Here is a 15469-nt window from a genome sequence, read left to right as displayed (position 1 = left end):
TTGCACCACTGCACTCCAGCTTGGGCAACAGAGCGAAGACTCTGTTTCAAGAAAAATAAATGAATAAAAATGAAAGTGGGCTGGGCACGGTGGCTCTGGCCTGTAATCACAGCCCTTTGGGAGGCCGAGGTGGGCAGATCACCTGAGGTCAGGAGTTCGAGACCAACCTGACCAACATGGAGAAACCCAGTCTCTACTAAAAATACAAAATTAGATGGGCCTGGTGGCGCATGCCTGTCATCCCAGCTACTCGGGAGGCTTGAGGCGGGAGAATCACTTGAACCTGGGTGGTGGAGGTTGCAGTGAGCCGAGATCGCGCCACTGCACTCCAGCCTGAGCAACAAGAGCAAAACTCCGTCTCAAAAAAAAAAAAAAAAAAAAAAACAGACAGTGGCATGCTCTGGGTGTGTGAAGTCAGCACACCTCAGAGGAAGTTGTACTGCCAGACATAAGTCCCAAACACTGCTGTGCCGAGGACCCACAAGTCTACTTTTGAGCCCAGCTGTATAAAATGAACAGCGGCTTCCAAAAGCCGAACTTCTAACAAGAAAAGGATGTGAGGACCTTTCTGCTGCTTGGCTTCTGTTCTAAAAAAAACTTACAGGAAAACTCAGGGAGCTATCAATAGCTAACACGACGCTCAGCACATCCTCGGTGCATACCGCAACGGAGCGCCACTGTTTATAAAGGCCCCAGAACAAGTCCAAGTGAGCTGAGAGAGGACATGGATTCCTAGATGCAAAACTCAACTACGATGCGCTTTTAACTCGTTTTTACAAGGCACTTTAAAGAATCTTGTTATCTATTAATAGATACTGGGATGATTTAAACGAAGCCACAGTTATACTTCAATTCCCTACTAAATCAAACATTTTAAATTGCTTATTAATGTGTAATAAACCAAAGAAATATGATTACCTCAGCCCACGTTATTCCTGTTTGATTGAGGACTAAAACCTTCAGTGCAGAAAACGTTCCAGTTAATGCTGAACCGGAGGGAAATTTTAGTTTATTTTCACTGTGTAGAAAAAGAAGATACAATATACTTATTTCTATACAGTAAACCCAACTGAAATAGTCGTTGAAAGCAACAACTTGGGTTTTAATCTAAGGGGTTTGATTTGTTTCAATCTTAAAATGGAAATCACTTTTTTAATGATTCAAGTGAATCAAGACTACCTAATTTTTAACATTTACAATTTACAACTTTTTGGGATCAGCTGTGTGAAGATGCTTTCACAGGATTAGGGCAGCCGTATGCGGCTGCAGGCTTCCTAAACCCGAAACTCAGGCGTTTGCAAGGTGAGCTTCCAGCTTCACAAGACATGGCTCTGGACAGTGCAAAGCAAAGTCCCGTTCTCCAGTCTTACTGATACACTGAATCGTGGGCTAGCATTTTGCTTCTCTAAACATAGAGTCTGCCCTTTGGCTAGGAGGATGGATGAAATTATGGCTAGGAGGATGGATGAAATTATTGTCCCTTAAATTCTTTCTCAAAACTCTATTCAATCCTGACAGTCACTTTGAAAGAAGATATATTAAAAAACACAAGCCCATATTTCCGAAGATGAGACACCATGGGTTGAGTTACCCCTATTTGCTCTATTTGGGAGCACAATTCATTCAGGCCTACCTGCTATACTGTACACTCACCTGTCTATGCAAAAATGGTTTAAGAATGAAAGGGGAAACCTGTGCCGGGCGTGGAAGCTCACGCCTATAATCCCAGCACTTTGGGAGGCCAAGGCAGATGGATCACCTGAGGTCAGGAGTTCAAGACTAGCCTGGTCAACATGATGAAACCCTGTCTCTACTAAAAATACAAAAATTAGCCGGGCATGGTGGCAGGTGCCTCTAGTCCCAGCTACTTGGGAGGCTGAGGAAGGAGAATCACTTGAACCTGGGAGGCAAAGGGTGCAGTGAGCCGAGATCCTACCACTGCACTCCAGCCTGGGCAACAAAAAAAAAAAAAAAAAAAGGAGGAAGCCTGGCTAAACCCTTGGAAAGTTAGGTTCTGAGATTAAAACAAATCAAATACTCAAGAAGGCCTGGAAAACTGTGACATTAGTAAAATAGTTAGATTAACGAAAAATCCTTATCAAAACAGAATTAAACAGTATCCCAATGAAATTACTCATTCCTACAGCAATTAAATGCTAAAAGGTTTCAAATTTCAAATAAACAAGCACTTTTAATAATATCACCTCTCCTCTCCTACTCCACAATTAAATATCACCTCCCCCAACCTTCCATCTTTATGGTCAGGCTAAAAAGAAATAAGATCTTGCAGTTCAATGTCAATCTAACTCATCCCCCACCTGATAAAAGTTAAAACACATTCCTTATTCATGAATCACCTCATGTGACCGTTTGCAAGGCTATAATAATCGATGTGCCCTTAAAGATTAAAGTGTCCTTAAAGAGGCGGGACGTGGTGGCTCACACCTGTAATTCCAGCACTTTGGGAGGCCGAGACAGGTGGAAAACCTGAGGTCAGGAGTTCAAGATCAGCCTGGCCAACATGGCGAAACCCTGCTTCTACTAAAAATACAAAAAGTAGCCGGCAGTGGTGGTGGGCACCGATAGTCCCAGCTACTCAGGAGGGTGAAGTAGGAGAATCCCTTGAACCCAGGAAGGGGAGGTTGCAGTGAGCCGAGATTGCACCATTGCACTCCAGCCTGGGCAACAAGGGTGAGACTCCATCTCAAAAATACATGTCTGCAGCTCCATTTCACAGGCGGCTTGTGTTAGAAAGGAAAATAATTTGGGGCTGCTCTTCATTAAAAGGAAAACCTTACTGAGGACTTCTATACCCTCACTATCAGCCTGAGTAATTTCTTCTTAACTCCTGCATCATCAGGTGGCAGCCTTAATCTTTCTGCCTCAGAGATGCTGTGAGGGAGCAAGGAGATGACTTTTATTGTTCATGAAAATTCGGCAACCAAGAGTTCATACCTGAGATTAAGGACTTCCAGGTGTCTGAGCTGATCAGCAATGTGGATCACTTCATCCCATGATGACAACAGGTTTTTTGACAAATCTACCCTTCTAATATCTAAAAGCACATGTTAAGAAACAGTAATTTCAAAAGATTCACAAAAGACATAAAAGTAGTTACTCTTATTTCCTCAGCATGAGTGCTTTAACCTTTCATTTTATACCCTCTAGTTAACTTGAAATTTTTTCAGGAGTACATAATACTTTTTTTTTTTTTTTTTTTTTTTGAGGCGGAGTCTCGCTCTGTCACCCAGGCTGGAGTGCAGTGGCCGGATCTCGGCTCATTGCAAGCTCCGCCTCCCGGGTTTACACCATTCTCCTGCCTCAGCCTCCCGAGTAGCTGGGACTACAGGAGCCCGCCACCTCGCCCGGCTAGTTTTTTGTATATTTTTTAGTAGAGACGGGGTTTCACTGTGTTAGCCAGGATGGTCTCGATCTCCTGACCTCATGATCCGCCCGTCTCGGCCTCCCAAAGTGCTGGGATTACAGGCTTGAGCCACCGCGCCCGGCCATAATACTTTTAAGTTATCCAAAACTTCACTGAGAAACTAAAAAGTTCATTATCCGGCCAGGCGCGATGGCTCATGCCTGTAATCCCAGCACTTTGGGATGCCAAGGTGGGAGGATCACTTGAGGTCAGGAGTTCAAGACCAGCCTGGCCCACATGGCAAAACCCTGTCTCTACTAAAAATACAGAAATTAACCAGGTGTGGTGGCATGTGCTTGTAATTCCAGCTACTCAGGAGGTTGAGGCACGAGAATCTCTAGAGCCGGGGAGGCGGAGGTTGCAGGGAGTGGAGATTGCACCACTGCACTCCAGCCTGGATGACGGAGTGAGACTGTCTCAAAAAACTAAAAATAAATTAAAAGTTCATTGTTATATACTCAAAACTTGAGACAAACATCTACAATCAAATGAAAAAGAACCAAATGTCATAACATTAAACCATCCTAGCACTATCCAACAAAAGGAGAGGGGAAAAGCGGTGAGGGTAACTTTGATTTCTTAAGCACCTAAGGTATACACACAAGCCTCACCCCAGCACATGACCTTCTATGGGGCACCATTACCATAGGAATCTCCAGATAAATAGCATCTGCAGGGGAGATAAGAGGGGTCAACTTGGGACACATGTTCAAAAGTGCATGACTTAGGAATTGAGAGGGTGTCCCGTAGCCTGGAAGCAGTTATAACAGTATCACTCCAACTGCCCCTGATACAGGGGTTCAGAGAGGATAACACAGTGGGACTGGAAAAGCAAAGCTGATGGGCAACACAAGTGCAGGTGAGGGGCTAGGTGCAGGTGCAGCACCATCAGGAAGGGGCACAGCTTAGCCAGGTCCCCGCAGAGAAAAAGGAGCTTGCAGCAGGACCGGGCCAGCTAGCGGAGGAGCCTACACTCTCATCTAATATGTGTGTGTGTGGAAATTATTCAGTGTACTGGTCTATTCTGCAAGTAATTATTTAGGGCCAGGAGCATCACAGTGGCAAAGCAGAGTCTCATCAGGGAGAGATGATCGCGACACAGGGGCCTCTACAGTGTGTCACAGGCAGGCCTGTCTGTGCTCAGGGACAGAGCAGGGCACACAGGAAAGGTGTGTGGCTGTTCTATATGCAGTGCTCAGGGAAGACCACCTCCTCCAACAAGAGGGCATCTGAGCAGAGAGCTGAGGGAAATGGGGGGACGCCATCTGGGAGAGGAGCACGCGGCAGAGGAGTGACAAGAGCAAAGGCCCTGGGATGGGAACGAGCTCAGCCTATGACCGGGACGGCCGGCGCCTGTGTGACTGGAGCAGATGGGCTTGGGGGTACTAGAAACGAGGTCACAAGGGACAAGGGGCCAGGCCACACATCACAAAGGCCTTGCAGGCCACTTCAAAGTCTTTGCTAGTCTTTGCTTGAAACGGGAGATACTGGAGGCTTTGGAACAGCGACAGATGACCTGGGTCTTTTAAAAATCACTCTGCTTTGACTTTGATTTATACTATGTCCAAAAAAAAAAAAAGGAAAAGTCACTGTGCTGCTGGGTTGAGCACGACTGCAGGAAACAAAGGAGGGCCGGGAGTCTCCCGGAGGCCAGAGCAGAGCAGCAGCATGAGAGGGCAGACCACGGCAGAGGGGGCGTCTGACTCTGGACTGGGGCTCACAGGATTGCCAGTGGATTTAGGTGTGAGGCATGGGAGACAGGGAGTGTCAAGGACAACTCCAAGATCTGTGGCCTGTGCAACTGGAACTGTCATTTACTAAGAGGGGAAGACTACAGGATGGGCAGGCGTGAGGGGTCTTAGTTTGGGACATGCTAAATCTATGATGGCTATGAGACATCCAGACAGAGGTATCAAAGCAGCGGCTGGAGAGACAGATGTCCAAGAGGGCAGGCCATGGAGGAGTGCCAGCCACACCCCAGAAGGTCTCTCAAGAAGCCAGGAGCTCCCGTATCTGAGCCTCGGGGTACACCCAACACCCTGCAACCAGAGAAAGGTCCCATAGAAGTGACTGACGAGGACTGGCCAGCGACAGAAGAAGAGCTCTAAGATCCAGGCCAGGCGCGGTGGCTCACGCATGTAATCCCAGCACTCTGAGAGGCCAAAGTGGGCAGATCACCTGAGGTCAGGAGTTCGAGACCAGCCTGGCCAACATGGTGAAACCCTGTCTCTACTAAAGATACAAAAATCAGGCCGGGAACTGTGACTCATGCCTGTAATCCCAGCACTTTGGGAGGCCGAGGCGGGTGGATCACCTGAGGTTGGGAGTTCGAGATCAGCCTGACCAACACGGAGAAACCCCGTCTCTACTAAAAATATAAAATTAGCCGGGCGTGGTGGCGCATGTCTGTAATCCCAGTTACTCGGGAAGCTGAGGCAGGAGAATCGTTTGAACCCGGGAGGCGGAGGTAGTGGTGAGCCAAGATCGTGCCATCGCAACATCTTGGTGAGCCAAGATGTTGCCTTCCAGCCTGGGCAACAAGAGCAAAACTCTATCTCAAAAAAAGAAAAAAAAAAAACACAAAAATCAGCCAAGGGTGGTGGCACGCACCTGTGGTCCCAGCTACACAGGGGGCTGAGGCAGGAGAATCGCTTGAACCTGAGTGCCAGAAGGTTGCGGTGAGCCGAGATCGCGCCGCTGCACTCCAGCCTGGGTGAAAGAGTGAGACTCCATCTCAAAAAAAAAAAAAAAGAGCTCTAAGATCCAGTAATAACAACAGCAGCAGGGACAGCCACCGCCCTCACTGCTGCCGCCACTGCCAACCAGACCCAGGCGCTATGCTGATTTCTGGGTTGTTTTCCTTTTTCACAGTAGAAAAAACAGCGGCACAGCAGTCAGAGAGCTGTGTCACTGTGTGCAAATGAACAAGTGGGAAATTACACCCAAGTCAGCCTCCATTCAAAACCCATTTCACTGCACCCCTTAATGCAACAGGGGTCATCAAACGTACATAAAACGTGGAGAAAGTTTCTTTACAAAACAGCGGCATCACTCCAAAGCATTGGTTAGAAAGAAAATAATTTTAGGCAGGAACCAATTAGGAAGCTCTGCAAGAAGGTCAGGAACAAGGGAAGGATGGCAGAGAAGATGCGAAGAAAGGGATGACTCCAAATCCGGTCGCCAGCTACCCATGCCCAAATCCTGCCAGCTGCCTGGACTATTACAGTCCAAGAGCTAACAATGGGGTCTACCCTCGTAAACAGTTGCATTTCAGCTGGTAGTATAAGTACCTACAGGATAGCCTTGATTTTGCTGTGGCCGTCGCATCAAATGGAAGGGAAAAGAGTCAGGCTGCTGAAAATTCCAGACCCGGCAAACACCCTCCAGGTCCCCTCGGGCTCCTACTCCACCCTTGGGGACACACCTGCATGATGGCTTCTGTAAACTGTTCCTCCGCTGCTCCTCCTCAGCCTCCCCTTGGCTGCCCTAGCTTCCTGACACCGCCTCACGCAGGCTCATGCAAGGGGTGCTTTCCAGGCCTCTGGGTGACACTTTGGCCACCCTGTGTTTCCATTAACCCTGCTAAATCGGCTGTTAGGCTGCTGAGGAAGGGTTTAAGTCCAATCACGCTGTTTCCCATTATGTAGCCTAGAGTTGTAATTGCCTCTAAGGTCTGTACAGAGCATACAGACCACCTACATCCTGAAATCAGCCACGAACAACAGCTCTCAATATGTGGTCGCCCCTCCCACACACACCGTTCAAGGAGCCCCCGTGAATGCACAGGTCAGGCCTCCGGGCACAGATTCTCCTCCGCAGGTCATGAGGGAGGAGGCGGCTCATCCCCTCCCCTGGAAGTGCCCTGAGATTTGACATACCCAGGTCCGCAGCGCTCCCACTGCCTTGAGTTCTGGTGGAGTAAATAACCTCAAAGACAGACCAACTCAAAACAGGATGACTGGATTAAGCACCCAAAGCAATACTTCAACTTCTGGCGAGAATTCAATTGGGACCTGCAAGACATTCATCACTGTATCTGCAAACACCAACCGTGACTGGATTATCTCGTGAAACCTCATTTCTTCGTGCCCTGGGGGACATTTTTCTCCAGAAAAGTGCAGTATAAACAAACAACATGCTGATTCTCCAGGACACTGTTGACAGCTCTGAGCAGCCCAACGGCCAGCACTCCCAAACCCATCTACTGCCACATCTGTTCTTTTTTTTGAGACGGAGTCTTGCTCTTGTCACCCAGGCTAGAGTGCAATGGCGCGATCTCGGCTCACTGCAACCTCCGCCTCTCAGGTTCAAGCGATTCTCCTGCCTCACCTTCCCAAGTAGCTGGGATAACAGGCATGCACCACCATGCCCGGCTAATTTTTGTACTTTTAGTAGAGATGGGGTTTCACCACATTGATCAGGCTGTTCTCTAACTCCTGACCTTAGGTGATCCACCCGCCTTGGCCTCCCAAAGTGCTGGAATTAGAGGCATGAGCCACCACACCTGGTCCCCCACACCCCTTTTTTTTTTTTTTTTTTTGAGATGGAGTCCTGCTCTGTCACCCAGGCTAGAGTACAGTGGTATGATCTCGGCTCACTGCAATCTCTGCCTCCCGGGTTCAAGTGATTCTCCTGCCTCAGCCTCCTCCTGAGTAGCTGGGAATACAGGCACCTGTAACCATACCCGGTTAATTTTTGTATTTTTAGTACAGACAGGGTTTCACCATGTTGCCCAGGCTGGTCTTGAACTCCTGACCTCAGGTGATCCATCCGCCTTGGCCTCCCAAAGTGCTGGGATGAGAGGCATGAGCTACTGCACACGGCCTGATGACCAATCTTCTGAAATAGTTTAGGAATAGACCAGGCAGAATGCAGAATGCTCTGACACTTCTGTGGCACTGGCTCCTTAGCAAACTCTTTTCTGCATCCACTCCATTCCCCTGACTCCAGCTGCTTAGCTCTGAAAATGACCGCATATTTGCAGCACACTGGGGGCAACGGAGGAGGCTGCTCAGGGGCACAGAGTGGATGTTGCAGCTACCATAGGTCCCAACGGACCCCCAGGCTGTTTCCCCCAAGGGAACTGAAACCGCAGACACGCAGATGGAGAGAGTTCTGATCTAATTTCCTTCATTGCACCGTCTGGGCATTTTGCCAAAGAGAGCTACTTCACCTGGCATCTCTGCACTCAGAAAAAAACTGATCAAAACTGATACTTTTTGCAAAGGTTATTATGTACAGATCAAATAGACTTAATGAATTGGGGAAAGACCTTTTAAAGTTAGAGAAAGTCTATTTGGTTTCCATGGGAAATTCTTCTTTTTGTTGAGACACAGTCTCGCTCTGTTACCCAGGCTGGAGTACAATGGCATGACCTCAGCTCACTGCCACCTCCGCCTCCTGGGTTCAAGCGATTCTCTCTGCCTCAGCCTCCCAAGTAGCTGGGATTACAGGCATGCACCACCATGCCTGGCTAATTTTTGTATTTTTAGTAGAGATGGGGTTTCACCATGTTGGCCAGGTTGGTCTCAAACTCCTGACCTCAGGTGATCTGCCCACCTCAGCCTCCCAAAGTGCTGGGATTACAGGTATGAGCCACTGCACCCAGCCTCCGTGGGAAATTTCTTTTTTTTTTTTTTTTTTTTTTTTGAGACGGAGTCTCGATCTGTCATCCAGGCTGGACTGTAGTGGCGCGATCTCGGCTCACTGCAAGCTCCGCCTCCCAGGTTCAAGCCATTCTCCTGCCTCAGCCTCCCAAGTAGCTGTGACTACAGGCACCCGCCACAATGCCTGGCTAATTTTTTTGTATTTTTCGTAGAGACGGGGTTTCACTGTGTTAGCCAGGATGGTCTCGATCTCCTGACCTCGTGATCCACCCCTCTTGGCCTCCCAAAGTGCTGGGATTACAGGCATGAGCCACCGCACCCAGCCGGGAAACTTCCTAATAGAAACAGGGTCTAGCTGTCATCTAGGCTGAAGTACAGTGCATGACAGGCTCATCACAGCCTTGAACTCCTGAGCTCAAGCAGTCCTCCCACCTCAGCCTCCTGAGTAGCTGAGATGACAGGCACATGCCACTACACCCTGTTTTGTTTGTCTTGTTTAATTTTTTATAGAGACAAGGTCTCGTAATGTTCCCAAGGCTGGTCTCAAACTCCTGGCCTCAAGCAGTCCTCCAGTCTCAGCCTCCCAAAGTGTTGAGATTACTGGCATGAGCCACCATGCCCATCCTCGAAATTTTCTTTTAACTCCAACATTTTTGCTTATGGGCAAAAAAGCAATATATGACAAAAATAACACTAATAAGAGAAGGTAGAGAAAAGAGATTCCAAACTTCATAAAGAGCCTCTTTTGGAGTATTATAACAAAGTGCATTCAGCTGCATGAAACCAGAACCAGAGTCTTTCCCACTAAAAATAACTGCATGAGGCCAGGTGTGTGGCTCATGCCTATAATCTCAGCACTTTGGGAGGCCGAGGCGGGCGAATCACCTGAGGTCAGGAGTTCGTGACCAGCCTCGCCAATGTGGCGAAACCCCATCTCTACTAAAAATACAAAAATTAGCCAGATGTGGTAGCAGGCACCTGTAATCCCAGCTACTCGGGAGGCTGGGGCAGAGGAATCGCTTGATCCTGGGAGGTGGAAGTTACAGTGAGCTGAGATCACGCCACAGCACTCCAGCCTGGGCAACAGAGCAAGGTTCCATCTCAAAAAAAAAAAAAAAGAAAGAAATGCATGAGAAAACAGACCAGGGCTGAAGCAGATTCATCTTGGGTTCCCGGTACACTGTCAGCGGCCCAGGTTCCCTCTCCTCTGCTCTCCCAATCTGTACCAGATGGCTTTCTTCACACTTGTAAGACAGCTGCCAAAGCCCTGGGCATTCCATCCACTCAAGGCAGGGGGAAGGGGAAAAGCAACAGGCAAAAGGCAGAGGCCAACCAAGTGTGCCCTTCTTTTTTGAGACGAAGTCTTGCTCTGTCGTCAGGCTGAGTGCACTGGCGCGATCTTAGCTCGCTGCAACCTCTGCCTACCGGGTTCAAGCAATTCTCCTGCCTCAGCCTCCTGAGTGGCTGGGACTACAGGCACATGCCACCATACCCGGCAATTTTTTGTATTTTTAGTAGAGACAGGTTTCACCATCTTGGCCAGGATGGTCTTGATCTCCTGACCTTGTGATCCACCTGCCTCAGCCTCCCAAAGTGCTAGGATTACAGGCGTGAGCCACTGCACCCTGCCAAGTGTGCCTCCTTTCAAGGAGCCCGGTCCAGAAACTTCCACCTCAACTAGGGGAAGTCATGCTGGCAAACTTGCAAGCAAAGGCGTCTGGGAAGGTAAATAATATATCTGGGCCCCAACTACACCAAGCAAAACTGAACTGCATTAGGAAGGAAGTTGTGAAGAATGGACAATGGGTAGGCAATTAGCAGTCTCTGGCACAGGCATCAAATCCAAAGTCAGATTCCAGTAACAAGCTCTCAGTGAAAAGGATACTAGGACATGCTTCGGCAACTCCTCCTTTTTCACCAGCACAACTTACTGCACAGTTCCTCAGAGAAACTTCTTGCAACTTGCTCAGCTGACTGCATGAAAAACAGAGTTCACATGGATACGTAAGCACGTATGCTATCCACTGGCCCTTTAAAAAATTAAACACATTTCAGACATATAAAAGGGTACCAAATATAATATACAAATACCAGTAACTATCACCCAAATTAAGAAATAAAACATTATCAAAAAAAGAGCACTACAAATATTACAAATGCAGCTGAAGTCCTCTGGGGCCCTCTCCAAACACGATTCTCCCTCTACTCCCCAGGGGTAACCTTTTTTTTTTTTTTTTTTTTGAGCTGGAGTCTCGCTGTGTTGCCCAGGCTGGAGTGCAGTGGCACGATCTAGGCTCGCTGCAGCCTCCACCTCCCAGGTTCAGGTGATTCTCCTGCCTCAGCCTCCTGAGTAGCTGGGATTACAGGCGCTTGCTACCACACCCGGCTAATTTTTGCGTTTTTAGTAGAGACAGGGTTTCACCATGTTGGCCAGACTGGTCTCGAACTCCTGACCTCAAGTGATCCACCCACCTCGGCCTCCCAAAGTGCTAGGATTACAGGTGTGAGCCACTGCACCCGGCCCTCCCCGGGGTAACCTTATACTTACACTACATTTGGTGTTTATTTAATCTTAAGCATTTCTTAATTTTTTTTTTTTTTTTTTTTTTTTTTGAGACGGAGTCTCGCTTTGTCACCCAGGCTAGAGTGCAGTGGCCGGATCTCAGCTCACTGCAAGCTCCGCCTCCCAGGTTCACGCCATTCTCCTGCCTCAGCCTCCCACGTAGCTGGGACTACAGGCGCCCGCCACCTCGCCTGGCTAGTTTTTTGTATGTTTTAGTAGAGACGGCGTTTCACCGTGTTAGCCAGGATGGTCTCGATCTCCTGACCTCGTGATCCGCCCGTCTCGGCCTCCCAAAGTGCTGGGATTACAGGCTTGAGCCACCGCGCCTGGCCATTTCTTAATATTTTTACCATATATTTCCATATCCCTAAACAAATACAGCATTTTTTAATATTCTGAAACTTGATATAAATGGTATTCTACTCCGCAGAGCCTTCTGCAGCTGACTTTTTCCTCAACAGTCTATTGTTCAGTGGTGAGATTTCACTACAGTGACACATGGAGCTCCAGGACATTCATCTTCACACCTGATAGTGTTTGTTATATGAACAGACCACAAGGAACATAGATACTCTTCTGCTGACATTTAGATTGTTCCTAACCACGCAGAAGTACACGCTATAGAGTGCTTCTTGCACTCACATGTAAAAGCCTCCCTAAAGGACTTCCTAGAAAGCGTGCCCAGCTCCAGCATGACCAGATACTTCTGGCAGCCATCTGTTAAGTGGAGAGAATCTTGTGTTTTCTATTCATGAAAAGAATCCGCATATATAATGTCTAAGAACACAGAATCTGGAACCAGACCACCTGGGTTCAAATCCCGATTCCACCATCTCCTTTGGCTTTGGAGAAGTGAATTAGCACCAGACCACCTGGGTTCAAATCCCGATTCCACCATCTCCTTTGGCTTTGGAGAAGTGAATTAGCACCTCTGTGCCTCAGACTTCACATCTCTAAAAGGCCACAGTATATGCACAAGTTCACAGCAGCATTATTCCTGGTAGTCAAGAGGTGGAAGAACCCAAGTATCCATCAGCAAATGAAGGGATAAACAAAACGTGGCATGCATATACAATGCAATACTGTGCAAACTTAAAAAACAAAAGAAGGAAATTCTGACATATGCCACAATGTGGATGAACCTTGAGTGCGTTATGCTAGGTGAAATAAGCCAGTCACAAAGAACAAATACGTGGCCGGGCACGGTGGCTCACGCCTGTAATCCTAGCACTTTGGGAGGCCAAGGTGGATGGGTCACCTGGGGTCAGGGGTTTGAGACTAGCCTGGCCAACATGGTGAGACCCCATCTCTACTGAAAAAAAAAAAAAAAAAATACCAAAAATTAGCCTGGCATAGTGGTGGGCACCTGTAATCCCGGCTACTCAGGAGGCTGAGACAGGAGAATCGCTTGAACCTGGGAGGGTGGAGGTTGCAGTGAGCCGAGATCACACCATTGCACTCCAGCCTGGGCAACAAGAGCGAAACTCTGTCTCAGAAAAAAAAAAAAACACACAAAAACAAAAAAAAAGGAAAGAAAATCTAGGGTACAAAAGGCAGCAGCAGAATTCAACGGTAGAGGGTCCCAAACTTTCTCAGACCACAGGGTCCTTAGGGTTTCAGTAATTTTTTTCATGGTACTTAGGCCAAAATAAATACCTCACAGTTCCAATTAAGTATGTAGTTAGGGCCAAACAACTTAATCATTACTTATGTCCTGTCAACTCAGTGTCTGCTGGGCACTGCCCAACTTCCCAAACCCTGCAATCAGACTGGACGCCACCAACTCCATTTCCAGTTCCACACTGATTTAAGAGATACTTGCTTTTTTATAAAACAAATATTTCTATTGATGCATGATAAATGTACATAAATACTTGTGTTTTATCGCAGCAATCGCCCAAAAGCCAGCTTTGTAGGCTTATGACATCATTGAAAAGAACGACAGGAATCTCAGAAACAGCCAACTACTTCAAACTGCAGTTTGTACTGTGTCCGACAGATGTCGCTCCTTCCCCCTAAAATTTAAAATAGCCTGCCTTGCCAGGACAACTTGGCACTAAGGGTGAGGACTCAGATCTCAATCCAAGCATCACTCCAGAGCCAAAACCATCTCCAAGAGAAACCATACATACAAACAAATTTTTTAAATTTGTTTTTGATTCCTTTATTGAGTCTTTTCTTAGTGGTACGATCTCAAAGCTGGTCAGCTGGATTTTATTGAGGAGATAAGACAGTGGCTTAAAGTAGAGGTTTCAACTCCTTAAAAAAACTCCTAAAGCTACCATTAATTGCAGGATCTCATTTGTTATTCACAACAGCACTTATATCTTAGGTTTTATGTTGTAATTGAGGAAACTGAGGCTTAGAAACAGTAAGTAGCTATCTCTAACTTCTGTCAGAGCCAAAAGTGCCTTAGCTGGCGTCTGAACCCAGCCTAACTCCAACACTGGCTGCATTCCACCAAGCTGTCTCATAATTTCTGAACTGACTAATCTCTAGCCAACATACAAGATTGCTCCAGAATCTCTAAAATTTTACCTTTTCAATCAAGAAAGACACTAGCTAATGATTAAATTCAATGATACTCAAGTAGTAGGGTCATTTACAGAAAAATTCATGAGTTACATAGTTGTTCATAAACTAGGGGACGAAAATCCATTTGCAATTTGTTAATATTCTTAGAGCCCACAATATTCTCTGAAAGAGATTAACCAATAAAAAAAAAAAATGCTTCTTTTGGGTAAGAGATATTTAAATATTTGGGTTTTTTGTTCGTTTGTCTGTCGTTTGAGACAAGGTCTCACTATGTCACCTAGGCTGGAGTGCAGTGGTGCAATCATGGCTCACTGCAGCCTTGACCTCCTGGGTTCAGGTGATTGTCCCACCTCAGCTTTCCAAATAGCTGGGACTACAGGCACGCACCACCACACCCAGCTTATTTATTTATTTATTTATTTATTTATTTTTTGTAGAGACAGGGTTTTGCCATGTTGCCCAAGCTATTTATATTTTAAATGGGAACAAAGCAAAGAACTCTAACCCCTATGAAGCATGTAGTTCTTTAAATCCAAGTAAATCAGTAGGGTAAACAGTAAAAACTGTTCATGATAGTTATGTCTTTTTTTTTTTTTTTTTTTGATACAGAGTCTCATTCTGCCACCCAGGCTGGAGTGCAGCTACACGATCTCGGTTCACTGCAACGTCCACCTTCCAGGTTCAAGTGATTCTCCTGCCTCAGCCTCCCAAGTAGCTGGAATTACAGGCACATACCACCACATCTGGTTAATTGTTTGTATTTTTAGTAGAGACAGGGTTTCACCATGTTGGCCAGGCTAGTCTCAAATTCCTGGCCTTAAGAGGTAGATGTGAATCCGCCTGCCTCGGCCTCCAAAAGTACTAAGATTACAAGCATGAGCCACTGCACCCAGCCCATTTATGATACTTATATCCAAGTGGTGGCATTAGTCATACTTTTGTGTTCAATTTGTAATTGCTAAATTCTCAACAATCAAGGTATTTTGTTTTATAAAGAACAGTCCATTTGTTCCTTTTTCTAAAACTCTTGATTTATTCTGAGTTTTTTTTTAATGGGGGCCATGTATGCTAAAGAGTAGATGTACCAAGAAATGTATTTATTTTCAATATTGTTCCCATGTGCACTTTTATTAATAACAACAATAACAAAAGATAGTAAAGAAATTTACTTTGGACAGAACTATAGCTTAATTCTTTTAGAGACTGAAAGAGAATATACTGCAGGCTTCCAAGTGGCCACAAATTGATTCTCACAGTGGCCACCAGGGGTCCTTACCCAGCTGCCTCGTCCAAGTCACTCACCACAGTAGTAAGCTGCAAGGCCTGGCCAGTTCTTGTGCA

General features: G+C 46.7%; 1 protein-coding gene across 8 annotated transcripts in view; it reads right to left on the bottom strand.

Moving 5' to 3' along the window:
* Positions 1 to 15469, bottom strand: part of TBCE (tubulin folding cofactor E) — an 82463-nt gene that overhangs the window by 18474 nt on the left and 48520 nt on the right. For all 8 annotated transcript variants that reach the window (XM_003893735.5, XM_009197152.4, XM_003893734.5 and 5 more), the window contains exons 5-7: positions 10916 to 11004; positions 2956 to 3055; positions 919 to 1018 (exon numbers count right to left, since the gene is read on the bottom strand). In XM_003893735.5, coding sequence (XP_003893784.2) covers positions 919 to 1018; positions 2956 to 3055; positions 10916 to 11004 — 289 coding nt within the window. The remainder of the gene's footprint in view (positions 1 to 918; positions 1019 to 2955; positions 3056 to 10915; positions 11005 to 15469) is intronic.

The sequence above is a fragment of the Papio anubis genome, chromosome 1 (genome assembly GCF_008728515.1).
Source record: "Papio anubis isolate 15944 chromosome 1, Panubis1.0, whole genome shotgun sequence".
Classification (NCBI taxonomy): domain Eukaryota; kingdom Metazoa; phylum Chordata; class Mammalia; order Primates; family Cercopithecidae; genus Papio; species Papio anubis.
This window is presented reverse-complemented; position numbering and strand designations above follow the sequence as displayed.